This window comes from Giraffa tippelskirchi, chromosome 11 (assembly GCF_054371585.1).
Source record: "Giraffa tippelskirchi isolate mGirTip1 chromosome 11, T2T-mGirTip1v1.2.pri, whole genome shotgun sequence".
NCBI lineage: Eukaryota > Metazoa > Chordata > Mammalia > Artiodactyla > Giraffidae > Giraffa > Giraffa tippelskirchi.
Window position 1 is genome coordinate 122413681 of NC_137285.1, and position 27687 is coordinate 122441367.

At 40.8% G+C, this 27687-nt stretch overlaps 2 protein-coding genes and 2 pseudogenes across 8 annotated transcripts in view; all 4 read right to left on the minus strand.

The window, feature by feature from the left end:
- Positions 1-26369, minus strand: part of LOC145525729 (olfactory receptor 51G2-like) — a 74274-nt gene extending 47905 nt beyond the window's left edge. For 5 of the 6 annotated variants that reach the window (XR_014068376.1, XR_014068375.1, XM_081539252.1 and 2 more), the window contains exons 1-3: positions 26222-26369; positions 11859-11921; positions 9142-9233 (exon numbers count right to left, since the gene is read on the minus strand). The gene's annotated coding sequence lies outside the window, so the exon portion shown is untranslated. Of the gene's footprint in view, positions 1-9141; positions 9234-11858; positions 11922-26049; positions 26144-26221 lie in introns of those variants that run through there. The other variant, XR_014068377.1, reaches the window with a different exon arrangement.
- On the minus strand, positions 423-4973 carry LOC145525731 (olfactory receptor 52B4-like). Its single transcript, XM_081539260.1, has one exon. The coding sequence runs from the start codon at positions 4971-4973 to the stop codon at positions 4032-4034; it is 942 nt and encodes a 313-aa protein (XP_081395386.1). The 3' UTR covers positions 423-4031.
- LOC145525735 (RNA polymerase II subunit A C-terminal domain phosphatase SSU72 like protein 3 pseudogene) lies at positions 12065-12642 on the minus strand (annotated as a pseudogene).
- Positions 18403-21078, minus strand: LOC145525733 (RNA polymerase II subunit A C-terminal domain phosphatase SSU72 like protein 3 pseudogene; annotated as a pseudogene). Its single transcript, XR_014068378.1, has one exon. The product of XR_014068378.1 is annotated as an RNA polymerase II subunit A C-terminal domain phosphatase SSU72 like protein 3 pseudogene (transcript).
- Positions 26370-27687: the final 1318 nt, after the last annotated feature.

Consider the following 27687-nt stretch of genomic DNA (forward strand, 5'->3'; position numbering starts at 1 on the left):
TACTTTGGCCACCTCATGCGAAGGGTTGACTCATTGGAAAAGACCCTGATGCTGGGAAGGATTGGGGGTAGGAGGAGAAGGGGATGACAGAGGATGAGATGGCTGGATGGCATCACCGACTCGATGGACATGAGTTTGGGTAAACTCCGGGAGATGGTGATGGACAGGGAGGCCTGGTGTGCTGCGATTCATGGGGCTGCAAAGAGTCAGACACAACTGAGCGACTGAACTGAACTGAATGCCAATCTCATACTGTTCTGATCAATACAGCTTGGTAATAGTGTTTAAAATAACTATAGAATTATAGGTAGTTGTAAAAAACAATATAAAGAGTAGCCCCTCATACATTCACCTAATTTTACCCAAGAGTAACATCTTGCATAACTATAATAGAATATCTAAACAAAAAAATGACATCAATAAAATTCACATATTTTATTTAGATGTTAAAAATTTTACATGCACTCATTTCAAGGGAGTGGTTCTAGGCAATTTTATCGTATGTGTAGGTTTGTATAAGCATCAGCACAATCAACAGAGTGTTCCTGTTGGGCTATACTCCACAGGCGTTTGAGACCTGTGTTTGCCCAGCTTTAAGATGAAAGAAAAGAGGGCTTCCCTGATAGCTGAGTTGGTAAGGAATCCACCTGCAATGCAGGAGAGCTGGTTTGATTCCTGGGTTGGGAAGATCTGCTGGAGAAGGGTTAGGCTACCCACTCCGGTATTCTTGGACTTCCCTTGTGACTCAGCTAGTAAATAATCTGCCTGCAATGTGGGAGACCTGGGTTTGATCCCTGAGTTGGGAAGATCCCCTGAAGAAGAGAAAGGCTACCCACTCCAGTATTCTGGTCTGGAGAATTCCATGGACTATATAGTCCATGGGATCACAAAGAGTCAGACATGACTGAGTGACTTTCACACACACAAAAAAAAAGATGGAAGAAAGAGTCCAGAGTCAGCAACAGAGATGTCAACGGTATAATGGATGGGGGACTTGAATGTCTGAAGCAAGTTCCTTGCGTGACTCCACACGGTAACCGGGGATGACAGGAAGAACATGGTGGCAAACTTGCTCCTTGGAGAAGGGGAGATTACTAGTTAGAAGGGAACTGATATTAGGTGGGCTCATTAGTACCAGGAACCCAGTAAAGGGGCACGTCCCCTCACTGTCCCTTTGATAAGAACAACAACTAGCTGGGGCCTGGGGAAAGTACGTAGGAAGGTCCGTTATGTGAGTAGGGTGTAGGTGAAGAGGCACTGGTCGGGCAGGGGATGTACAGAGAATCAAGGAGGCTGACATGGCATCTTGCTGGAGACCCAGAAATTAGACTCATTTCCCAATGAGGCCAGTGTTGTGGCTCAGTCCTCGAAAAAATTTCCGTTTACTCAGACTGGGGAGGAAATGTAAGGCATCTAACAGTCACAATACAGGAGACATCATGACAAGCAAAATACAAGCAGTAATCACATCTGAGATAATATCACACCCACCTGCGGGTTTTTGTCCTGGTCTGCAATAATAGTCAGAAAATTCAAGTTTTCAGTAAAACAGGAACATTTGCAAAATCATGTTTATAAGAGCCACCTCTGAACCACAGCTACTCCATTTTGAATTTCAAATGTATTCCCTTCCTCAATGACCAAAGCAGCTGTACAATGCATGTCAGAAAGGCCACAAAACAGGATGCTCTGGTCAGCAAAATTTAAGTTAGACTATGCAGAAGCTAGGATGACTTTCCCAGACCTCAGTAGGGCAGAGGTTTCTACCATTTCCCCTTTTGACTAAAAACCTTCCAATAGAAAACACTTCTGATCAAAATATTAGTTCAGAGTTGCTGGGGTGCTGACTGCTACACCAGGTTCAGATCATGTTCATCGGTGCTAAGCCTCCTTTATATTCACCCAGTCATTCATGTTGGGGGAAAACTAATCAGAATGCATGAGGCTGAGATGTATGTTAATGAGGAAACACTTTAGAGGCCATACATTTGTTTTAACTTCTTATTTGTGTTGAGGCATAGCCTATTAACAATGCTGTGATAGTTTCAAGTGAACTGTGAAGGGACTCAGTCATACATATACATGTATCCATTCTCCCCCAAACTCCCCTCCCATCCAGGCTGCCACATAACATTGAACAGAGTTCCATGTGCTATACAGTAGGTCCTTGTTAGTTATCCACAGTAAATATAAAAGTGTCTACAAGTTGATCCCAAACTCCCTAACTATCCCTTCTCCCCATCCATCCCCCCAGCAACCATAAATTTGTTCTCTAAGTCTGTGAATCTCTTTCTGTTTTGTATATAAGTTCATTTGTGTCATTTCTTTTTAGATTCCACATATAAAGAATGTCAGACAATATTTCTCCTTCTCTGTCTGACTTACCTCACTCATTATAACAATCTCTAGGTCCATCCATGTTGCTGCAAATGGCATTCTTTCAGTCCTTTTAATGGCTGAGTAATATATACATATCACATTTTCTTTATCCATTCCTCTCTTGATGGACATTTAGGTTTCTTCCATGTCTTGGCTATTGTAAACAGTGCTGCAATGAACACTGGGGTACATGCATTCCTTTGGATGTTTTTCTCTATATATATGCCCAGGAGTGGGATTGAAGGGTCATATGGTCACTGTATTTTTAGTTTTTTAAGGAACCTCCATACTATTCTTTATAGCGACTATATCTATTTACATTCCCACTAACAGTTTAAAAGGATTCCTTTCTCTCCACACCCTCTCTAGCATTTATTATTTGTAGAGTTTTTTATGATAGCCATTCTGACTGGTGTGAGGTAATATCTCACCACATATTGTAGTTTTGATTTGCATTTCTCTAGTAATTAGCAATGTTGAACATCTTTTCATGTGTTATACATTTTATGCTATACACAGCAGCAGCAGCAAGTCTCATGCTCCTGTGAGGTGGAATAGTTTTTTTGAGTGTGCTCAGTATCAGGGTGACCTTAAGCTTTGTGAGGGTTTCACAAGGTGCTAGAATCTTGTGAAACATTGGTGAACAGATTAGCTTAATCAAGAAGTTCCGATCGAAGATGTGAAAAATCATCTCTCATGCACACATTGGTTTAGCGTTACAAATATAATTGATAGTGAAGATTTAAAGTGTGAAACCACCAGGTACACCTCTCCTCAATCATTAATAACTTTTGTGCTTCCTCAGGATTGCTAAGGAGGAGGGTTTTCTCATTCATGGAAGTTTATTGAGATGATATTGAGTTTGGGGCTACGCAGATGTTTGTGGTCTCTTAAACATGCTTTTCTGATGTTATTGGTGTGAATTCATTAGAATAAAATGTTTTTCTTTCCAAAAAAATTTTGTCAAATATTTGACAAATGTAAATCGTATATTTATAAAGTATACAATCAGATGATTTGATGTATATATATACATACATATACATATGTAGAAAAACAATACAATCAAGTTAATGAACATATTCATCACACTTTTCATAGGTGCAGTTTGTGTATGTATATGTATATGAGTGCGTGTGGTGAGAAAACATAATATCAACTCTCAAGTTAACAAATTTCAAATATAGAATATAAGATTGTTAAATATAGAAACAATGCTATCCATTAGGCTCCAGAAGTTATCCACCCTGCCCAACTGACAAATTGTACCCTTTTTATGTGATTGTCCAAGGATGTCACAAGATGTCTCAAAGAGTGAGAAACTCAGTCAGGAATGGATGAAGAAATTCAAAACCAGAAATCAGTACTCATTTCATCTTTACCAAATCAAACTAATGAATGAAGGATACATGATATAGAAGTTCACAGGCTCTATGTAGGACACACCATGCTCAGTCAAACATGGTACTACTCTCGCTGTTGCTTTGACAACAGAAGATGTAAACTCTGAAACCTACCTTGTGACCTTCCTTGAAAACAGAATTCACCAAAACATTTATGTTTCAGTTTATCAATAGTGTTTCCACTCACCACATGTGTAGTCCATATAATGAATAGCTAGAGATGATGAAAAGTCTATTCCTCCTTTGGAGTTATTTCTGCTTTGGAAAAAATATGTGAGCCACCTGCTCCCGGATTTGCTTGGTCTTGATCCCATAAATGATGGGGTTCAGCATAGGTGGAGCCAGAACACAGACATTAGCCAACAAGATGTGAATATGAGGTGGAATGTGACGACCAAACCTCTGAGTCAGAATCGTGAAGATGGCAGGTCCATAAAAGAGAATGATGATGCAGACATGAGAGCCACACGTGTTGAGAGCCCTGTGGCGAGCATCTTGGGAAGACATGTGGAAGACAGTATGGAGAACCACCACATAGGAAACAAAAATTAGCAGGGCGTCTAAAACCACTGTTGACATTAGGACAAAGAGTCCATACCAGATGTTTACTCTAATGTCATTACAAGCATATTTGGCCAAGCCAATGTGTTCACAAAAGGTGTGGGGTATGATATTATTTTGGCAGAAAGTCAATCTTTTCAAAAGGAATACTATGGGAAAAATTGTACTATAACTTCTCAGAAAGATGGCAACTCCTATTTTCCCAATCAGTGTGTTTGTAAGAATAGTGCTATATCTCAGCGGAAAGCAAATGGCAATGTAGCGGTCAAATGCCATCACCAGCAAGATCCCTGACTCGGACATGAAAGTGCTGTGTGTGATAAAGTACTGAGTGATGCAGCGATCCAGGGAGATCTCCCCAGCATGGAACCAGAAGATGGCCAAGGCCTGAGGGACTGTGCTCGTAGAGAGGACAATGTCTGCTCCAGCCAGCATGCAGAGGAAGAGGTACATGGGTTCATGAAGGCTGCGCTTTGTGAGGATAATGCAGATGACCAGGCTGTTTCCAAAGAGGGCAATAGCATAGGAAATGAAGAAGGGGATGGAGATCCATATGTGCTGGTCCTCAAGCCCAGGGATGCCCAGCAAGCGGAAGACTGTGTGGCTAACACCGGTATGGTTTAAAGTCATCACGTCTAGAAATACCACTAAATACATCACTTCTTATTCACATACAGAGACAAAAACACAGATTTTCCTAATCTTGGTGAAAGCAGCAGGAGATTTTGGCATATTCCTTACTTCTGCCTTCTTTGAGCATGCAAATAATAAGACATATACAAAGGTGAATAGGATATGTTCTGTAGCCTCGAATGCTACTCTAATTAAAGGATAACAGGTTTCCAACTAGTCAAATAAAAAGATATTGCTGTATGTCTTTTCCTACCAACAGATGGGTATCAATATATAGCAGGGACCATGGTACATCTCTGGGAAGGCAGTAGCAAGATTGTAATTGAACTTGACATTGAGGAATTTATCATATAGCAAAGAAGGAAAAGAAAAAGATGTATTCTTGAAACATTTTCAGACAGGGTGGCTTAGGCATAGAGAATACTGGAGAAGGTATGGGAGGATTTGTACAGGCAGATTTTTCCTGATTGTGAAGGACATTGATCACAACTTTACATTTGGTCTCAACCATTTACATGGGCAGCAGCCATTAGATGTCATGAAGTTATCAGTTTAGAACAGTTGATCTAGTTTTTAAAATTATCTATGGAGGTTTACTGGAACAGTAGTTGATGAGACATGATTCTAAATGGCCAATGGTGTTCCTGGAGTAAAACGGATCTGAACATAACGCTCAAGGAGGAATTAAACTAATATCTATTATGCATCTGCTTTATGCCAGAGCTGCAGTCATCACTTGGAATATGGTACTTTATATATTGCACTGACATGTTGACTATCCATTCAAGGAATTGGATATTATCTCCATTTCACTCTTAAGGAATATGAGACTCAGCAAATGTGAATTATTTGCCAAATATCCCAAGGAAATAATTAATAGATATGAGATTTGAAAATTGTGCATTTACCAAATACAGGAACCTCACTTGTGAAGAGGGTCAAGAGACCTTAAGAGGTGCCATTGACAAGGCCTGTGTGCCTGAGGTGAGGCACTCCTCCAGCTTGCATCTTAGAAAACTAAGTGTAGAAATGACTGAAATTGAAAAAAAAAAAAAAGGTGTCACTTCTCAGAATGAGAAGAGAGGGCTGAATGATATTTAAAGTCTTTTTGCATGCAGAAATTGAACATTTGTTTCTTAGTACACTTTGATTCATTAATTAACTCAGTTATTCAGGTAACATATATTGAGCAAAAACTATTTTCAGGCACCATATCACTAACCAGGGATAGAGGGGGGAAATGGGAATTTTTAGAGTCTTATTATATATACTTAAGGTTTAAAGAGGGGCAAATTGTAAATAGACAGGTTTTAAGAATTGGAGACAAATGTGAATTCCTTCTATTGAATGAGTATCTTAAAATATTTATCTCATAAGATTGATCTTATTCTCACTATAAACATTATATTTTCTACTCCAGTTACCCTCGATGCTTCTAATTTTCCTATTTGGAGAGGAAAATCAGCTCCTAAAATCATGGCTGGGTGCTGGGAGAAAATGTGTCATTAGAGTCACTAGTCATCAGTTGGCCTTGGGTCTGAAACTGTTGGGCTTCCCAGGTGGCTCTAGTGGTAAAGAATCTGCTTGCTAATGAGGGAAATGTAAGATATGTGGGGTTCGATCTCTGAGTCAGGAAGATATCCTGGAGGAGGGCATGGCTACTTCAGTATTCTTGCCTGGAGAATCCCCATGGACAGAGAAACCTGGCGGGCTAGAGTTCATAGGGTCGCAAAGAGTCAGACATGACTGAAGCAACTTAGCATGTACACTGAACTGTCTCCCATTGAGCACAAGCTGCCCTCTGAGAGTTCTCTCCAATGAGGGCAGCCTGTCTCTCGCAGGAAGTGGAAAATCAGAAGGCAAGGGAAGAGCACCAAATAGAAACGACGGTACTTGTGAGTCCCAAAGCCTGATAAAAAAAAAAAAAAAAAAAGGAAAATAGATAAAGGCAAGAAGGAAGGAGCCAGGAAAGACAAATTAACAAGGTAGGGCTTCAGCAGAAACTGAAAGTCGCTCAGTTGTGTCCAACTCTTTGTGACCCCATGGACTATAAAGTCCGTGGAATTCTCCAGGCCAGAAGATTGGAGTGGGTAGCCTTTCCCTTCTCCAGCAGATCTACCTGACCCAGGAATTGAACCGGGCTCTCCTGCATTGCAGGCAGATTCTTTACCACCTGAGCTATCAGGGAAGCCCTAGAGCATTGCAAAAGTTCACCACAGCTAGGAAGTGGAGACAGGGACTAAAAGGGAAATATTTAAAATCAGAGCCATAGAAAGAGGCCAGAAAGTCAGGGTTAGGGAATTTCCCTGTAGGACTGGTGTCCCAATAGAGTGACTTCAGTCTGAAACAAGTTAATTCTTAACACACTACTCAAATGCCTCCTCCTATTTCTCACACACAGGCAAGTCTCCCTAGTAGCTCCCCAAAGCCCCTTCCCACACCCTGCCTGGGGAAATCCCACACAGATCCCTGTAATTTTCAGCATCTTCCTCATATTTTGCCAAGAGCGATCTACCGTAAGACCATTTGTTTTCTATTTCTCATGTCAAGCCTAATTCTATGGCACCTGTTATTTAAAGAAAGGTGTCTCCTTTTCTAAGGCAGAGAAAAGGCAGAGGAACCAGAGATCAAATTGCCAACATCCGTTGGGTCATCGAAAAAGCAGGAGAGTTCCAGAAAAACATCTACTTCTGCTTTATTGACTACGCCAAAACCTTTGACTGTGTGCATCACAACAAACTGTGGAAAATTCTTTAAGAGGTGAGAATACCAGATCACTTCACCTGCCTCCTGAGAAACCTGTGTGCAGGTCAAGAAGCAACAGCTAGAACTGGACATGGAACAACAGACTGGTTCCAAATAGGGAAAGGAGTACATCAAGTCTGTATATTGTCACCCTGCTTATTTAACTTATATGCAGAGTACATCATGAGAAATGCTGGGCTGGATGAAGCACAAGCTGGAATAAAGGTTGACAGGAGAAATATCAATAACCTCAGATACGCAGATGACACCACACATGGCAGAAAGCGAAGAACTGAAGAGCCTCTTGATGAAAGTGAAAGAGGAGAGTCAAAAAGCTGACTTAAAACTCAACATTCAAAAAACTAAGACCATGGCATCCAGTCCCACCACTTCATGGCAAATAGAAGGGGAAACAATGGGAACAGTAATAGACTTTATTTTCTTGGGCTCCAAAATCACTGCACATGGTGACTGCAGCCATGAAATTAAAAGACACTTGCTCCATAGAAGAAAAGCTATGACCAACCTAGACAGCATATTAAAAAGCAGAGACATTACTTTGCCAACAAAGGTCTGTCTAGTCAAAGCTATGGTTTTTCCAGTAGTCATGTTTGGATATGAGACTTGGACTATAAAGAAAGTTGAGCACTGAAGAACTGATGTTTTTGAACTGCAGTATTGGAGAAGACTCTTGAGAGTCACTTGGACTGCAAGGAGATCAAACCAGTCAATCCTAAAGGAAATCAATCCTGAATATTCATTAGAAGGACTGATGCTGAAGCTGAAGCTCCAGTACTTTGGCCACCTGATGTGAAGAACCGACTCATTTGGAAAAGACCCTGATGCTGGGAAAGACTGAGGGCAAGAGGAGAAGGGGGCGACAGAGGAGGAGGTGGTAAGATGCCATTACCAACTCAATGGACATGACTTTGATGAAGCTCCAGGAGTTAGTGATCGACACGGAAGCCTGGTGTGCTGCAGTCCATGGGATCACAAAGAGTCAGACATGACTGAGCAACTGAACTGAACTGATCTGCTAATTTGCTACCTTTCAGTAACTTCAGCTGGTTCATATACTCTCAACCTCCCTTTCCAGATCTCACCCTTCACTTCTGCTAGAAGTATCTCTGTTTAGTATCATTCCACACATATTAACATCCTCTAAGGGTCCTGCCCCTCTGGCCTGTTTAGGACATAACACTTGCCCTGTCCTTACCTTGATCCTTGAACCATTTCTACCTGCAGATGTCTAATCACTCCCTGGCCTTAGAATGAGTATTCAGGAACAGACATTCTACTGGAGATATAAGTCAGCTAGTTGCATGGCAGGATTTGGGCTATTTATTCTCCTTGATGTGAGCCCTTGAGGGAAGCACTTATCCCAGGGCTCCAGGGACAGAAATGTCTCCACCAGCCTCACCCTCTTCCCAAATGTTCTTTGTCTCTAAGACACCTTCACATCTTCTTCACTTCCTCCTGCTCTTTTTCTCTCTCTTACTTCTCTCAGATGCTCTGATAAAAAAAAAAAAAAAAACAGTTTATCACCTAAGCTAGTCTTTAAAAAAAAAAAATCAAGAGCATATAAATTCAGTGTGATAAATGCTGTCTTGCTGAACTGAAATGAGGCTGTCAATGTGAGTCTAGTGCTAAACCCTGTAGCTCAGATTCTCTTGAGTTTAGCAAGCCTCATCAACTCTGTCCCCTATGGTAACTCATCACCACTTTTCTCTATTCTAATTACTGTAAAAGTAGGATGGCATTTTGTCCTTTATCTTGCACTGGACATCATTTACGTGTGACTTCTGCCTGCGTTCTCTTCTCCTTTGAAAATTTCAAGTAAAATAATAACTGCTACTTGACTCCATTGTGTTCATAAACACAAATGATAACCCTGAGTTTGGCTACTAATGAAAATCACTCTTAAGCTAATCTTTATTTGGTGCATTTTTAAAAAACAATATAAACTTGTTATTTTGCATTGGGGTATAGTGGATTAACAGTTTTGTGATAGTTTCTGGTGAACAGTGAAGGGACTCTGTTAAATCTATTTTCAGTAGAAATATGAAACTTACAATTAATATGTACCAACAATTTTTGACATTTCTTCTTCATGAAATAACTTGAAAGTGAAAGTGTTATTTGCTCAGTCATGTCTGGCTCTTTTCAACTCCACCAACTAGAGCTCACTAGGCTCCTCTGTCCATGCAATTCTCCAGGCAAGAATACTGGAGAAGCTAGACCTTCCTTCTCCAGGGGATCTTCCCAACCCAGGAATTGAACCCAGATCTCATCCACTGCAGGCAGACTTGGTATTTATCACCTGAGCCACCAGGGAAGCCCATGAAATAGCTTACAATGAAGTTATACCCATCCTCAGATTTTCCAAGAGTTTCAAATTTCAGAGACATGAATAATGATGTTGTTGCCTAAGGGTATATGATATACGTACTTAGTGCTTAATGCTGCTAAGTTGCTTCAGCCGTGTCCGACTCTCTGCGACCCCATAGACGGAAGCCCACCAGGCTCCCCCATCCCTGGGATTCTCCAGGCAAGAACACTGGAGTGGGTTGCCAGTTCCTTCTCCAATGCATGAAAGTGAAAAGTGAAAGTGAAGTCGCTCAGCGGTGTCTGACTCTTAGCGACCCCAAGGACTGCAGCCTACCAGGCTCCTCCGTCCATGGAATTTGCCAGGCAAGAGTACTGGAGTGGGGTGCCGTTGCCTTCTCCGTAGTGCTTAATAGACCACATGTAAATCAAAATAATTTTGACACGCTTATATTTGCCTGCCTCCTTTGGCAACACTCAAGATTTTCCCCTTGATCTTGCTTTTCAGATCGATATACATGCGCCTAGGCATAGCTTCTTGTTTTTATGCTCCTTGAAGTTGGCTGATTCTTCAGATCTGTAAATATTTTTTAACGAGTTTGGAAATGTTCCACAATTCTTTCTCCAAAAAATATTTTCAGTCCCTTTCTTTCTCTTATTTCATTTGAAACCCCAACTCCACATTAGATATTTTGACATTTTCCCCTCAGTACAAAGAGAAGAGGGTGACAGAGGATGAGATGGTTGGATGGCATCACCGACTCAATGAACTTGAGCTTGGGCAAACTGGGAGATGGTGAGAGACAAGGAGGCCTGCAGTCACTGGAGTCACAAAGGGTTGGACATGACTTAGTGACTGAACAACAACAACAGCAAAGTCACCCAGGACTTGGTGCCATTGATAATCAGAACCAAGAATATTTCACTACCCAGTAGCAAGGAACCACTTTCACAGAAGCACAGTACTCAACAAATTAATGTTTTTAGCATGAAAGAGTTCTCATTAGGAAAAAATGCTTTTCTCCATGGAAGTCATTTGTCTTCAACAATAAGAAACCAAGGCACTCACTTTGTAATAGGCTTCCCTGGTGGCTCAGACAATAAAGAACCTACCTGCAATGTAGGAAACCCATGTTCGATTCCTGGGTCTGTAAGATCCCCTGGAGGAGGAAGCGGCAGCCCACTCCAGTATTCTGGCCTGGGGAATTCCAGGGACAGAGGAGCCTGGCAGGCTAACTTCCATGGGGTCACAAAGAGCTAGACACCACCTAGCAACTTTCACTTTCACTTTGTAATATGCATTCCTTATCACGAATGAGATGACACTTTTCTTTAAATTTGAAGGTTTATTTCATTTTATTACATTTAATGAGTTATTTGATTAAACAAATCATGCTAGAATTTTAGTAATAAATACAATTCATTATCCACCCTGAGTTTCTATTAAAGTTGGCATTAGAAAAGGACTAAGTTTTTTTTTATCTAAAAATAAAAATATTTTGAATTTCAAACATTCAATACAAACCTAGCACACTAAAAAAAAATTCACATTTACACACATGCCAGAAAAACAAAAGGATTGTTATCACTATAAATGGATAAAACAGACACTGTTTTTTGTTTTCTGAAATATCCTTCTGCTAGCACTTCACTTGTCCAGCAACCCATTATGAGCCTTGGTTTGTTGATCATTTAAACGGAGTCCTTGAGGTTGACTTCTTTGCAGAGATGTGTGAACACTGAATTATTCCTTTGAAGGCAAGTATCCACACTATTCAAACTCAAATTGAAAGGACTTTGATGCCTACTTACAGTTCATGTTCTATTTGCCATGAAACCTTTTTATCTTCCACTTCCTGCCTGAGTGGGATGCACCTGAAAAAATAATAATAATAATATAGACAGCTTTTAATAAAAAAGAACTCTGAAGACCCTTCTCAGAGAAAATATCCACTAGCCCAAAAGTCTATACTGAAGTTCTTGCTGAAAAGGTAGCTGAAAACCACTTAAGATCTTCATTAGAAGCAGACTGTGTACAGAAAGTTCCTTTCTGTTTTCTGCTTTGCTGCCTGGAGCAGCTTGGCCAGACTGCATGTTATCAACCTGCTGGAGACCCTGACAGAGCTCACAGATGATCGAAGCACCAAGGCTGGCTGCCTTCAGCGTGTCCTTTATATCCACGTTGATCACATGCACAGGCTGCCAGGTCTTCTGTTCTCTAGCACACAGATCTTTCACCACCATTTTATACACTCTCTCAGCACAGATGAAGATGACATCAAAGGGAATCTCTGCACTCTTGAAATCGTTCTGGACGAGCCTTGATTCTCTCATTTCTTCCCAACATGTGTAACACCCCATTGCTGCTATAGTGTACCTGGTCTTTGAAGAGAAGTTCCTTGTGCATCTGCTCATATGTGGTGGAGAAATCATAGACCACAGGGAGGTTGGTTCCCCCTCCTGGGATTGTCACACAGGATCCCACTCCAAAAGACCTGACATTGAATCCTTTCTTCTTGAGGATGCTGTGGGCTTCCATGCTCCTGTTCATGTTGCTCATACAGACCATAGCCATGCTGAATGGGGAGGAGGGCATGATGGTGGCCATTTGAGACTCCAGCTGTGTGGGTGGGCTTCAGGGTCCAAGGGAACTCTGAAGCCAGGGAGATGAGCACCTGGGTCCAGCTCATGCAACTAGTATAGTGTCAAAGAACAGAGACCAGGTTTATATGCAGTCACTACCCTGAGGTGGGTGGAGAACTCTTGATTGATGAGTGCGTTAACGCTTGAAAGATTGGGTTTGGATACTGGATTTGGACTAGAGAACTAGATTCAGTCATAAGAACAATCTGGTGTTAAACCATCTTAACATCTAGTTCTGGGCAAGGGTGTGGCTACACTGTGACTGTGTTTTGAAATCTCTACTTATGATAGAAATGCAAAAAGAAATGCAAAATGGTTGTCTGAGGAGGCCTTACAAACAGCTGTGAAAAGAAGAGAAGTGAAAGGCAAAGCAGAAAAGGAAAGATATACCCATTTGAATGCAGAGTTCCAAAGAATAGCAAGGAGAGATAAGAAAGCCTTCCTCAGAGATCAATGCAAAGAAATAGAGAAAAACAACACAATGGGAAAGACTAGAGATCTCTTCAAGAAAATTAGAGATACCAAGGGAACATTTCATGCAAAAATGAGCACAATAAAGGACAAAAATGTTATGGACCTAACAGAAGCAGAAAATATTAAGAAGAGGTGGCAAGAATACACAGAAGAACTATACAAAAAAGATCTTCATGACCCAGATAATCACAATGATGTGATTACTCAACTAGAGTCTGGCATTCTGGAATTCAAAGTCAAGTCAAGTAAGGCATTAGGAAGCATCACTACAAACAAAGCTAGTGGAGGTGATGAAATTCCAACTGAGCTATTTCAAATCCTAAAAGATGATGCTGTGAACGTGCTGCACTCAATATGTCAGGAAATTTGGAAAACTCAGCAACGGCCACAGGATTGGAAAAGGTCAGTTTTCATTCCATTCGCAAAAAAAGACAATGCCAAAGAATGCTCAAACTACAGCACAATTGCACTCATCTCACATGCTAGAAGGCAATGGCACCCCACTCCAGTACTCCTGCCTGGAAAATCCCATGGACGGAGGAGCCTGGTAGGCTGCAGTCCATGGGGTCGCAAAGAGTCGGACACGACTGAGCGACTTCACTTTCACTTTTCACTTTCATGCACTGGAGAAGGAACTGGCAACCCACTCCAGTGTTCTTGCCTGGAGAATCCCAGGGACGGGGGAGCCTGGTGGGCTGCCGTCTATGGGGTCGCACAGAGTCGGACACGACTGAAGCGACTTAGCAGCAGCAGCAGCACATACTAGCAAAGTAATGCTCAAAATTCTCCAAGCCGGGCTTCAACAATACGTGAACCATGAACTTCCAGATGTTCAAGCTGGATTTAGAAAAGGCAGAGGAACCAGAGATCAGATTGCCAACATCTGTTGTATCATCGAAATAGAAGGAGAGTTCCAGAAAAACATCTACTTCTGCTTTATTGACTGTGCCAAAGCCTTTGTATGGATCACAACAAATGGTCGAAAATTCTGAAAGAGATGGGAATACCAGACCACCTTACCTGCCTCCTGAAAAATCTGTATGCAGGTCAAGAAGCAACAGTTAGAATTGGACACGGAACAACAGACTGGTTCCAAATCGGGAAAGGTAGTACATCAAGGCTATATATTGTTACCCTGCTTATTTAACTTATATGCAGAGTACATCGTGAGAAATGCTGGACTGGATGAAGCACAAGCTGGAATCAAGATTGCCTGGAGAAACATCAATAAACTCAGATATGCAAATAACACCACGCTTATGGCAGAAAGCAATAAACTAAACAGCTTCTTGGTGAAAGTGAAAGAGGAGAGTGAAAAAGTTGGCTTAAAACTCAACATTCAAAAAACTAAGATCAGAGAATATGGTCCCATCACTTCATGGCATATAGATGGGGAAACAACGGAAACAGTGAAGACTTTATTTTGGGGGCTCCAAAATCACTGCACATAGTGACTGCAGCCATGAAATTAAAAGTCACTTGCTCCTTGGAAGACAAGTTATGACCAACCTAGACAGCATATTAAAAAGCAGAGACATTACTTTGCCAACAAAGGTCTGTCTAGTCAAAGCTATGGTTTTTTCCAGTAGTCATGTATGGATGTGAAAGTTGGACTATAAAGAAATCTGAGCACCGAAGAATTGATGCTTTTGAACTGTGATGTTGAAGAAGATTCTTGAGAGTCCCTTGGACTGCAAGGAGATCCAACCAGTCCATCCTAAAGGAAATCGGTCCTAAATATTCACTGGAAGGAATGACGCTGAAGCTGAAACTCCAATACTTTGGCCACCTGATGTGAAGAGCTGACTCATTGGAAAAGACCCTGATGCTGGGAAAGATTGAGGGCAGGAGGAGAAGGGGATGAGAGAGGATGAGATGGTTGGATGGCATCACCGACTCAATGGACATGAGTTTGGGTAAACTCCGGGAGTTGGTGATGGACAGGGAAGCCTGGGGTGCTGCAGTCCATGGGGTCGCAAAGAGTTAGACACGACTGAGTGACTGAACTGAACTTATGATATTAGGCAAAATGCTCAGACTACTCCCAAGCTTGTCACCAGCCCTTCCAGTGACTTGAGAACATGCATATGAAAAACGTGGTTGAAATTTCCAAGCTTATACTTCATTCAATTACAAGAATTGTTCCATATTTCTTTCCTACAACTGATGCTCTAGAATTGTAATTGTGTTAAATCACAGGGGGCTACACATAGTTTTGCCCATAAAGTAATAAAATGATTCACCTGTGTAAAAAGGGGACTCCTGGAAAACATCCCTGCAGATAATATTTCAGGAGTTCCAAGAACACTGCCTATCCTCCATTTGATTTTCTTGAATTCATGATGATTCTCCAGGGACTGGAGCAGCCACCACTAACTTTCTCATGTCTTCAAGTAGAGAGCTGTCTGACCATTCTATACTGAAATATAGTAATTTTTAGTTCCATTCCTTTGTTAGTTTGCAGAATTGACAGAGCAAAGGATATTGATCTAAAAATTATTAACAAGACACCAAACAATAAGGAGAGACAGTCCTGTCCCTTCAAAATGGTGCAAGAGAAACATTCATTTAATACATCACAGAGTTTATGTCCCTGTGCCTCCAATAGTTGGAGTGATTGTCATATTCACATTCCTACCTTAGAAAACACACTCGATCTTCTCAAAGTGTGAATCCCAGAGCCAGGGCATTAACATCAACCTGGGATGTGTGAGAAAGGCAACTTTGGACCCCAGACCATCAAGTCAGAAACTCTGGGAGTGGAGCCCAGAGGTCTGTCATGTACAAAGCCCTTCAGATGATTGCGATGTACACTATGACTTGAGAGCAACTGACTCAAAGCAGAAGTTTCTGAGCCTTGACTGGAACTTGGAAGCTCCTGGGAATTTGTACAAAGAATGGCTTCAAGAATACAAGGGAAGCAGAACTTTTGTAAAAGGCTTACATACACCAGGCATAAATGGAAAAGTAATCACAACTTAAATATAGCATGAAATTTTATTACAGTCAGTGACCCAGACTTGAAGGGATCCTATAAGTCATGAAGAACTAGATCTTGGGCATGAACTGAATAGAGCAAATGGAAATGGATCAGGGCCTTATGGGCCTTCCCGGCCGGGTCCTCAGTCAGCCTTTGTCTGTGAAAAAACTTTAGTCAAAAAATAACCTTAGGAACTTCCCTGGTAGTTCAGTGGTTAAGAGTCTTTCTGCCTGTGCAGGGAGCACAGGTTTGATCCCTGGTCCAGGAAGATTCAACATGCCACGGGACAATATAACTCATTGTCCACAACTACTAAGCTAGCCTGCTACAACTACTGAAGCCTGCCCATCTAGAGCTGGTGCTTCAAACCACGAGAAACCTGTACACTGCAATGAAGGAAATCCACACAGAGCATGGAAGACCCAGCACAGCCAAAAATAAAGAAAAAGAATAAGCTTAATCACAGAAGTGAGAAAAAGCAGAAACAAAGGAAAACAGTCTAACAAAACTAAAAAATAGTTTAGTCATTAAACATAATTAAGTATCTTTAGTTCTCCCTTAAGTGCTTTAGATAATATTCTGAGACATATCCTGTGAGCTATCTTGTAGATACTGAAACACCTGCCCTGTGGGTTAACTACAAGATGACTAGGCATTTGCCATGACATTTGCTGTTTTTGTTGTTTAGTCGCTAAGTCGCTAGAACTCTTTTGCAACCTTGTGGACAGCAGCTGCCAGGCTTCTCTGTCCATGGGATTTTTCAGGCAAGAGTACTGGAGTGGGTTGCCATTTCCTTCTCCAGGGAATCTTCCCGACCCAAGGAATGAACCTGTTTCTCTTGCAGGCAGATTCTTTACCACTGAGCCGCCAGACTGGGCCCATCCATGATATAAGCTTCCACAATTTTGAAATTGCTTGTAAGGAAAGAGGAACAAACCAACCATTGAACTGAAGATTAACTGGACTTAAAAAAATCAAGATGACACTGATCAAACTAGCTCATGACCAATGTCAAGATGACTGTCATAGCTGTTTCTGCACGTAGTCCCCTCCCTCCGTCTATAAAAATTCTTGCCCACTGATTGTCAGAGGGGCAGAGTCCGTTTTTTTTTTTTAATTTTTTAAATTAGTTTATTTATCTATTTTTTAACTTTACAATATTGTATTGGTTTTGCTATACATTGACATGAATCCGCCATGGGTGTACATGTGTTCCCCTTCCAGAACCTCCCACCTTCCTTCCCATCCCATCCCTCCAAGTCATCCCGGTGCACTAGCCCTGAGCACCCTGTATCATGCATCGAACCTGGACTGGCGATTCGTTTCACATATGATAATTTACATGCTTCAATGGCATTCTCCCATATCATCCCACCCTCTCCCTCTCCCATAAAGTCCATAATAAAGTTCTATATATGTGTCTCTTTTGCTGTCTCACATACAGGGTTATCTTTACTGATTAACTAAATTCCATATATATGTGTGTTAGTATCCTGTATTGGTGTTTTTCTTTCTGGCTTACTTCACTCTGTACCATAGGCTCCAGTTTCATCCACCTCATTAGAACTGATTCGAATGTATTTTTAATGGCTGAGTAATATTCTATTGTGTATATGTACCACAGCTTCCTTATCCATTCATCTGCTGATGGGCATCTAGGCTGCTTCCATATCCTGGCTATTATAAACAGTGCTGCAATGAACATTGGGGTACACATGTCTCTTTCAATTCTGGTTTCCTCAGTGTGTATGCCCAGCAGTGGGATTGCTGGGTCATATGGTAGTTCTATTTCCAGGTTTTTAAGGAATCTCCACACTGTGCTCCATAGTGGCTGTACTAGTTTTCATTCCCACCAACAGTGTAAGAGGGTTCCCTTTTCTCCACACCCTCTCCAGCATTTATTGCTTGTAGACTTTTGGATAGCAGCCATTTTGACTGCGTGAAATGGTACCTCATTGTGGTTTTGATTTGCATTTCTCTGATAATGAGTGATGTTGAGCATCTTTTCATGTGTTTGTTAGCCATCTGTATGTCGTCTTTGCAGAAATGTCTGTTTAGTTCTTTGGCCCATTTTTTGATTGGGTCGTTTATTTTTCTGGAATTGAGCTGCAGTAGTTGCTTGTATATTTTTGAGATTAATTATTTGTCCGTTGCTTTGTTTGCTATTATTTTCTCCCATTCTGAAGGTTGTCTTTTCACCTTGCTTATAGTTTCCTTTGTTGTGCAAAAGCTTTTAATTTTAATTAGATCCCATTTCTTTATTTTTGCTTTTATTTCCAATATTCTGGGAGGTGGGTCATAGAGAATCCTGCTGTGGTTTATGTCAGAGAATGTTTTGCCTATGTTTTCCTCTAGGAGTTTTATAGTTTCTGGTCTTACGTTTAGATCTTTAATCCATTTTGAGTTTATTTTTGTGTATGCTGTTAGAAAGTGTTCTAATTTCATTGTTTTACAAGTGGTTGACCAGTTTTCCCAGCACCACCTGTTAAAGAGATTTTTTTTTTTCTCCATTGTATATTCTTGCCCCCTTTGTCGAGGATAAGTTGTCCATAAGTGTGTGGATTTATCTCTGGGCTTTCTATTTTGTTCCATTGATCTATATTTCTTTGTGCCAGTACCATACTGTCTTGATGACTGTGGCTTTGTAGTAGAGCCTGAGATCAGGCAGGTTGATTCCTCCAGTTCCATTCTTCTTTCTCAAGATTGCTTTGGCTATTCGAGGTTTTTTGTATTTCCATACAAATTGTGAAATTATTTGTTCTAGTTCTCTGAAAAATACCATTGGTAGCTTGATAGGGATTGCATTGAATCTATAGATTGTTTTGGGTAGTATACTCATTTTCACTATATTGATTCTTCCAATCCATGAACACAGTATATTTCTCCATCTATTTGTGTCCTCTTTGATTTCTTTCACCAGTGTTTTATAGTTTTCTATATATAGGTCTTTTATTTCTTTAGGTAGATATATTCCTAAGTATTTCATTCTTTTCGTTGCAATGGTGAATGGAATTGTTTCCTTAATTTCTCTTTCTGTTTTCTCATTGTTAGTGTATAGGAATGCAAGGGATTTCTGTGTGTTAATTTTATATCCTGAAACTTTACTATATTCATTGATTAGCTCTAGTAATTTTCTGGTGGAGTCTTTAGGGTTTTCTATGTAGAGGATCATGTCATCTGCAAACAGTGAGAGTTTTACTTCTTCTTTTCCAATCTGGATCCCTAGAGGTAAAGAGTCAGTCTTTGGAGAGGAGTCTGTCCTCCTCCCTGAACCACCACTCCCCTGCCCCCTCCACCTGGTTGCCAGGATGCAATATAAAATTTCCTTTCCACCAAACTTGCCTCTTTATTGGCTTTTGAGCAGTGAGCAGCCAGAACCCACTTTCAGTTACAAGTTCAGTTCAGTTCAGTCGCTCAGTTGTGTCCGACTCTTTGCGACCCCATGAACTGCAGCATGCCAAGCCTCCCTGTCCATCACCAACTCCTGGAGTCCACCCAAACCCATGGCCATCGAGTCGATGATGCCATCCAGCCATCTCATCCTCTAATCAAAATCAGAGGGGAGGACTATGTTTCGAAACGATAGAGGAAACACTTTAAGCCAACCTTGAAGACCAGCACACAAATTGGTGCCATATAATTGACCAAGGTAAAGGGAGGAGCCTGAGAGTCAGCCATGGTTTGCTCTCTTCTTCAGTAGAAGCAGACCGTGTGCAGAAAGCTCCTTCCTGTTTTCCTCTCTGCGGCCAGGAGCAGCTCAGCCAGACTGCCTTCCATGTCCTCTGACTGCTGGAGGCGTTCGCAGAGCTCACAGATGATCAGAGACCCAAGGGTGGCGTCCTCCAGGTCGTCGTCCATGTCCACATTAATCACGTACACAGGCTGACAGGTCTCCTGCTCTTGCGCCCACAACTCCTCTACCACCCGGTCATAGACGCTCTCCTCGCAGGTGAAGATGACATCAAAGCGATCTCTGCACTCTTGAAATCTTTCTGGGCGAGGCTTGATTCTCTCGTTTCTTCCCAAGATGTGTAAGATGCCATTGCTGGTATAGCGTTCTCGGTCTTTGCACACAAGGTCCTTGCGCATCTGTTCATACGTGGTGGAGAAATCGTAAACCACAGGGACGTTGCGTGCAGTTCCTGGGAGTCTGACTCGGGATCCGGCTCCAAAAGACCTGACACTGAAACCTTTCTTCCTGAGGATGCTGTGGGCCTCCATGCTCCTGTTCATGTTGCTCATGCAGACCACAGCCACCTTGAGGGGGGAGAAGGACATGGCGGGGACCACTTGGGACTCCAAGCAGATAAGTGGGATTCAGAGGCTGAGGGGACTCTGAAACTTGGGAGAGGATAGCCTAGGCCTAGCTCTTCCAGGGTATTAGTGTCAAAAAACAGAGAACGTTTTTATACGGAGGCACCAGCCCTTGGTGGGTGGAGATCGCTTGATTGGTGATTGGGTTAAATCTTGAGTGGATTTTTGTTTTGTTTTTCCAGTATAAAGTTTATTGAATTATACTTATGTATGTACATATATCTATAGGGAACATATCCACAGAAATTCAAGAGCCCCCTCAGGCCACCTTTTAGCTTGAGTGATTGGGTTTGGATAGTGGGTGCTGAACAGAGAAAGCAATCCAATCACCAGAACAATCCAGTGATTAAATCATCCAACTTCTACCTCAAACTTGTGCCTACCCCAACAGCCATCACAGAGCATTTTGTAATCTCCAGTTAACCCCTTCATTGCTTGTGCATATGGTGCTACTCTTGTTTTTAGACAAAGCCAGTAGGCTACTCACAGACTTGAAATTTTCAAGCCTATACCTAATTTAATGACATAAAACATCACTGTGGTTATTCTATAGCTTTTCTCATATTGTTGATACTTCAGAAGTGTAGCTGTGTTAAATTGTAGGAAGATATCCATATTTCTGCTCCTAAATTTATAAGATTATTCACCAGAGTCAAATCAACCTCTGGAAACATTTCTGCTGATAGTTTTTCACAAGTTACAAGAACACTTTTGTTTTTTCCCATTGACATTTTTTCAATTCATAATTATTCTAGAGAGAGTTGATCAAACTCAATGTCCTTTAGCACATCTCAAGTACTGCTCTGAGCATTCCCTACTGAGGATATAAAACATTTAAGTACTTCTCTTATAACCATATGCATAATTGATTAATCAAATAATAGAGACAAAAATTGTGAATAAGACACTGACCAGGAAGATAATCCTTGTACTGCAAAAGGGTGCAAGAGAAATAGCTAATTGTTAATTGATTCAATCTGATTGTAAATGTATCTCATCATGAGAAAAGCAGAAGTGATTAGATCAAATAAACCACTAAATCTCAGCAGCACTGTGGCCACCCAATGAGAGTTATTTTTTTTTGTCTTATACACTATTATTTAATTCCCTACATTTTTTATTTAATTTTTTAACACCAAAAACATTTTTTATTGGGATATAGCTGATTAAAATGTTGTGATAGTTTCAGGTGAACAATGAAGGGACTCAGCCATATATATACATATATCCATTCTCCCTCTCCCATCCAGTCCAGCACATAACACTGAACAGAGTTCCAAGTGCTATATAACAGATTTTTGTTGGTTATCCATTTTAAATACAGCAGTGTGTACACGACCCTCCCAAAGTCCTTAACTATCCCTTCCCTGCTGGCAACCAAGAATTCATTTTCTAAGTCTGTGAGTTTCTGTCTGCTTTGTAAGTAAGTTCATTTGTATCATTTCTTTTTAGATTCCATATATAAGGGGTGTCTTATGATATTTCTCCTTCTCTGACTTACTTCACTCACTCAGTATGACAATCTCTGTCCATCTATATTGCTGCAAATAGAATTATTTCATTATCTATAACATTTCGTTATATATATGTATATATATATATATACACACACCACATCTTCTTTATCCATTCCTCTGTTGATGGACTTTTAGATTGTTTCCATGTCTTGGCTATTGTAAACAGTGCTGCAATGAATACTGGGGTGCGTATATCTTTTGGGGCCATGTTTTTCTCTGGATATATGTCCAGGAGTGGCATTGCAGAGTCATATGTTAGCTCTGGGCTTCCCTTGTGGCTCAGCGGATAAAGAATCCGCCTGCAATGTGGGAGACCTGGGTTCAGTCCCTGGGTTGGGAAGATCCCCTGGAGAAGGGAAGGGCAACCCACTTCAGTATTCTTGCCTGAAGGATTCCATGGACAGAGGAGCCTGGCAGGCTATAGTCCATGGGGTCTCAAAGAGTCGGGACTGAGCAACTAACACTATGCTAGCTCTATTTTTAATTTTTAAAGGAACCTCCATACTATTCTCCATAGTGGCTGTACCAATTTACATTCCCATGAACAGTGCAGCAAGAGGGTTCCCTTCTCTCCATACTCTCTCCAGCATTTGTTTGTGGATTTTTTTTTTTTTTGATGATAGCCATTCTGACTGGTGTGAGGGGATATCTCACTGTAGTTTTGATTTGCATTTCTCTAATAATTAGCAGTGTTGAACATCTTTTCATGCACCTTTTGGCCATCTGTATGTCCTCTTTAGAGAAATGTCTATTTCAGTCTTCTGCCCATTTTTTGTGTGAGTTGGGTTTTTTTGATGCTATTAAGTGTCATAAGCTGTTTGTAAATTCTGGAGACTAATCTCTTATCAATTACATCATTTGCAAATATTTTTCCCAATCTTAGGGTTGTCTTTTTGTTTTGTTTACTGTTTCTTTTGCTGTGCAAAAGACTTTAAGTAGGTCCCATTTATTTTTGCTTTTATTTCCATTATTCTGGGAGATGGATTGAAAAAGATGTTGGTGTGATTTATGTTGGAGAGTGTTCTACCTATGTTTTGCTCTAAAAATTTTATAGTGTCTGGTCTAACATTTAGGTCTTTAATCCATTTTGAGCTTATTTTTGTGTATGGAATTAAGGAATGATCTATTTCATTTTTTTAGCTGTCCAGTTTTCCCTGCATCATTTGTTGAAGCAACTATCTTTCCAATGTTACATAGTCTTGCCTTCTTTGTCATAGATTAATTGACTATAGGTGCATGGGCTCATTTCTGGGTTTTCTATCCTGTGCCATTGATCTACATTTCTATTTTTTGTGCCAGTATCATACTGTTTTGATTCCTGTAGCTTTATAGTACAATGGGCACCCAATGGAGGTTTTTAATACCTAGATCTGGCCCTGTGGTTTTGCAAAGTGAATGAGAGATGAGACTGACCAGAATTTTACAGTTATCTCAGGGATCAGCTCAACTAGGTGAACTATAAAATGTTACAACACTGATGTGAACTGTTCACAATTTGCCCAAAAATCTATTTTAAAAATTTTAACTGACATTCAATGCAACTTTACCTATAACTGTAATATTGTTGCACTAAGATGCAGTTGGATATACTTGAAATAAAACTGTAAATCATAAGATTGTGCAAATTTGGCCCCATAATTCATGAAACTTTTCACCAGTACAAAAGTCACATTCTGGTCTACATCCCTACTGATCATTTATTACTGTTTCAGCAACACAGAATTTTCTGTATTTCATGTTTGGAAGGAGAACCAAAATCTTCTTGGTATTGGTAAGAAAGTGCTCCAAAATGGAACCAAGAGGCCATTGCAGGAGCAGGACTTCTCCATGTCTCAGTCTGGACTGTCTGATGAACTCATGCAGAACATCTGCCAGATACTCAAGATACTTATTGGATCTTTGCCCTAAAAAGAGCTTGTGAAAGCAAATCTACCTCTTGGTAATGACCGTGAAATATCTCATGATATGTTAAGGACAAATATCGATAATTTCTTCTTATCGAAAGAACATCTTTTTTAAATTTTTTTTATTGAAGTATAGCTGAGAGAAGGAAATGGCAACCCTCTATTCTTGCCTGGTGAATCCCATGGACAGAGGAGCCTGTTGGGGAGTCCATGGGGTTGCAAAGAACTGGACAGAACTTCGCAACTAAACAATATAATTGATTTACAATGTTGTGCCAATCTGCTGTATAAAGTGAGTCAGTAATACACATACACACATTTTTATATTCTTTTTCATTATGGTTTATCACAGGATATTCAGTAGAGTTTCCTGTGCTAATTGTTAGGACTTTGTTGTTTATCCATTCTAAATGCAATAGTTTTTTCATCACCAGCTCCAAACTCCCAGTCCATCCCTCTCCCTTCCCCCATCCCCCTTCCCCTACGCACACACAAATCTGTTCTCTATGACTAGGAGTCTGTTTCTGTTTTGCAGATATGTTCTTTTATGTCATACTTTAGATTCCACCTGTAAGTGATACCATATATTTATCTTTCACTTTGACTTACTTCACTTAGTATGAAAATCTCTAGTTGCATCCATGTTGCTGTAAATGGCATTTTTCCTTATTTTTAATGGCTGAGTAGTATTCAATTGTATATATGTCCACATCTTCTTTATCCATGCACCTGTCAGTGGACATTTAGTTTGTTTCCATGTTTTGGCTGTTGTGGACAGTGCAGCTATGAATATAGAGATGCACATATTGATGTATTGTTATATTGTTAATTATAGTTTTGTCTGGGTATATTCCCAGGAGTGGGATTGCAAGAAAATCAGAAATTGGTGAAAGTGTCTGCCTACTTTCATGCTTTCAAATAAAGCTTTATGTGAGCATTTGCACCTCCTGTGCTGTGCTTAGTCACTCAGTTGTGTCCGACTCTTTGTGACCCCATGATCTGTAGCCTGCCAGGCTCCTCTGCCTATGGGGATTCTCCAGGCAAGAATATTGGAGTGGGTTGCCATGCCCTCCTCCAGGGATCTTCCCAACCCAGCGATCAAATCCAGGTCTCCCACATTGCAGACTGATTCTTTACCATCTGAGCCACCAGGGAAGCCCGAGAGTACTGGAATGGGTAGCCTATCCCTTCTCCAGGGGATCTTCCTGACCCAGGAATTGAACCAGCTGAGCTACCTTGGAAGCCCGAGCATTTGCATACAGAAATGCAATACATTTAAAATTATTTTCATTTTCATATGTCTTAATTTTTAAGTGAATGTTATATACTTAGAAATTATAAAAATACCAAACAAAAAGGACAGATAAACATATGACTTTATACCTGTGCAGGGACAAAATCTATGAAGCAACACACTATCTTTTAATGCTTCTCTTATGGGAGGTGGTTGTGAATTGCTAATTTTCTTAAATCATTATACCCTCTAAAAAGCACTGCTTCTCCAAGTGTATTCCCCAGACCACTAGCTTTTGCATCAAGTAGAAACTTGAAGAAAATGTAAATATGGACCCCAGACCCACTGAGTCAGATACTTTGGGGGTGGAGCCCAAATCTTTGTTATGAAAATCCCTCCAGGTGATTCTATGCCTACCAATGCTTGCGGACAACTGCCTGAGGCAGACATTTCTGAAAATACAAAGTCCCATCTTTATTTCTTAGGTACACGACTATACATTAGAAGTTTCTGGGGAGTTTTAACAATCATTAGATTCAGGAAAAATTTAAACCCTGGTGTCTGGTGGTGGGAACTAGATAGCAATAGTTCCTCAAACTAGCCAGGTGGATCTAACATACAACCAAATTTGAGAATCTTTTACCTTAAGCAATGTTACTCAAATCACCGATATTCAAATAACCTAACAGGTTATTTTAGGATCATCCTAACATACAATTTCTGATTTATTACTCCAAAGTGAGATCCAAGAGTATACACTTCCAACAAACTCCTAGAGGATGCCAAAGCAGCTAGACTGAGAACCTAATTTGAACCCTAAAGCCCTAAAAGCTGTACAAAGGAAAGTCAATACCAAGACGCTTCAGGTCTGAGGGTTAATGGGCTTTCAAATTCGATATCTTAAAGGAAATGTCTTCCATTCCCAAACTATGCATACCTGATGTGCCCTCAAGTCTCTGCTGCTGCTCTGCCCCATTCCGCTCGAGAGTCTAAACAGATAGGGAAAGGAAGACTACCTGCAAAACACACGTCTGATCAAGAGTAACTTGTGTTTAAATACTTCAATGGTTTCCTTGTTTAACGAAAAATGAAAATGGTTCTAATCCTACCTGTTAGAAAGACATGCTGGGGATCTTTTTGTCCTTTCAGTTCCTTGAAGGTAACAGGCTCTATCTAGCCTCAGTATCTTTGCACAAGCTGTGTTCTCTCCCTTCAAAGTTCTCTGTCTCGACCTCCATCTACAAACACCTTCTAAGTAATCTATTCAGCTGTTGCTGCTGCTAAGTCGCTTCAGTCGTGTCTGACTCTGTGTGACCTCATAGACGGCAGCCCACCAGGCTCCCCTGTCCCTGAGATTCTCCAGGAAAGAACACTGGAGTGGGTTGCCATTTCCTTCTCCAATGCATGAAAGTGAAAAGTGAAAGTGAAGTCACTCAGTCGTGTCCGACTCTTCTCAACCCCATGGACTGCAGCCCACCCGGCTCCTCCGTCCATGGGATTTTCCAGGCAACAGTACTGGAGTGGGATGCCATTGCCTTCTCCATCCAGCTGTTAGATCAAGCCTAAATTCATTTCCATCAAAGAACTCTATGTTCCCTCCCAGTCTCACACAGCTTTTCCTTTGAGATCCCAAAGCACTCAAAACTGCCTACACTTGTATGAAAGCTGATTGTTATTTTAATTCCTCAATGGATTGAAATATCTGGAAGATAGGGATTGTAAGTGCTTAGGCTTACTTCCTTCCCTGGTGGCTCATTGGTAAAGAATCCACCTGCCAATGCAGGAGACCCGGGTGTGATCCTTGGGTTGGGAATATCTCCTGGAGGAGGAAATGGCAACCCCCTCAGGTATTCTTGCATGGGAAATCCCGTGAACAGAGGAGCCTGGAGGGCTACAGTCGATGGGGTTGAAAAAAGTCAAACATAACTGAGTATGCATGCATCTTACCTAGCACCCAACATAATGTCAAACTCATAAAGTCATCCAATAAATATGTGTTGAATTGATTGATTAAAAGCAAGTTTTTTCTAATTCTAATAAGCTGAAATAGCACATATATTCTTCTTAGCAAAAATTTGAAATAGATTTTGTACTAAAACCTATTTACTTAAGTATCTCTTTTTGTAATGGGAAATGTAGCAGCAAGAATTGATCAAATGCCTATAATAACTTGACACATTGCTGACACTGCCAGTGTCCAAGATTTGAGTCTACTTAATTTGAATCTAAGTATACACACCAAACTAAGGGTCAAATCATAATTTACTTTCTTTATTCCAAGTCAGATCATGACTTATTAACATTCTCAAACACCCACTATGAATATCAGTTAATGTCTAAATCTCTAGTGTGAATAGTGCTGTTGTTGTTTAGTCACTAAATCGTGTCTCTTTTCGACCCCATGGACTGTAGTCCACCAGGCTCCTCTGCCCATGGGATTTCCCAGGCAAGAATACTGGAGTGGGTTGCTATTTCCTTCTCCAGGGGATTTTCCCAACCCAAGGATCAAACCCACATCTCCTGCATTACAGGTAGATTCTTTACCACTCAGCCACCCTCCTCTACCTGCTTAAGG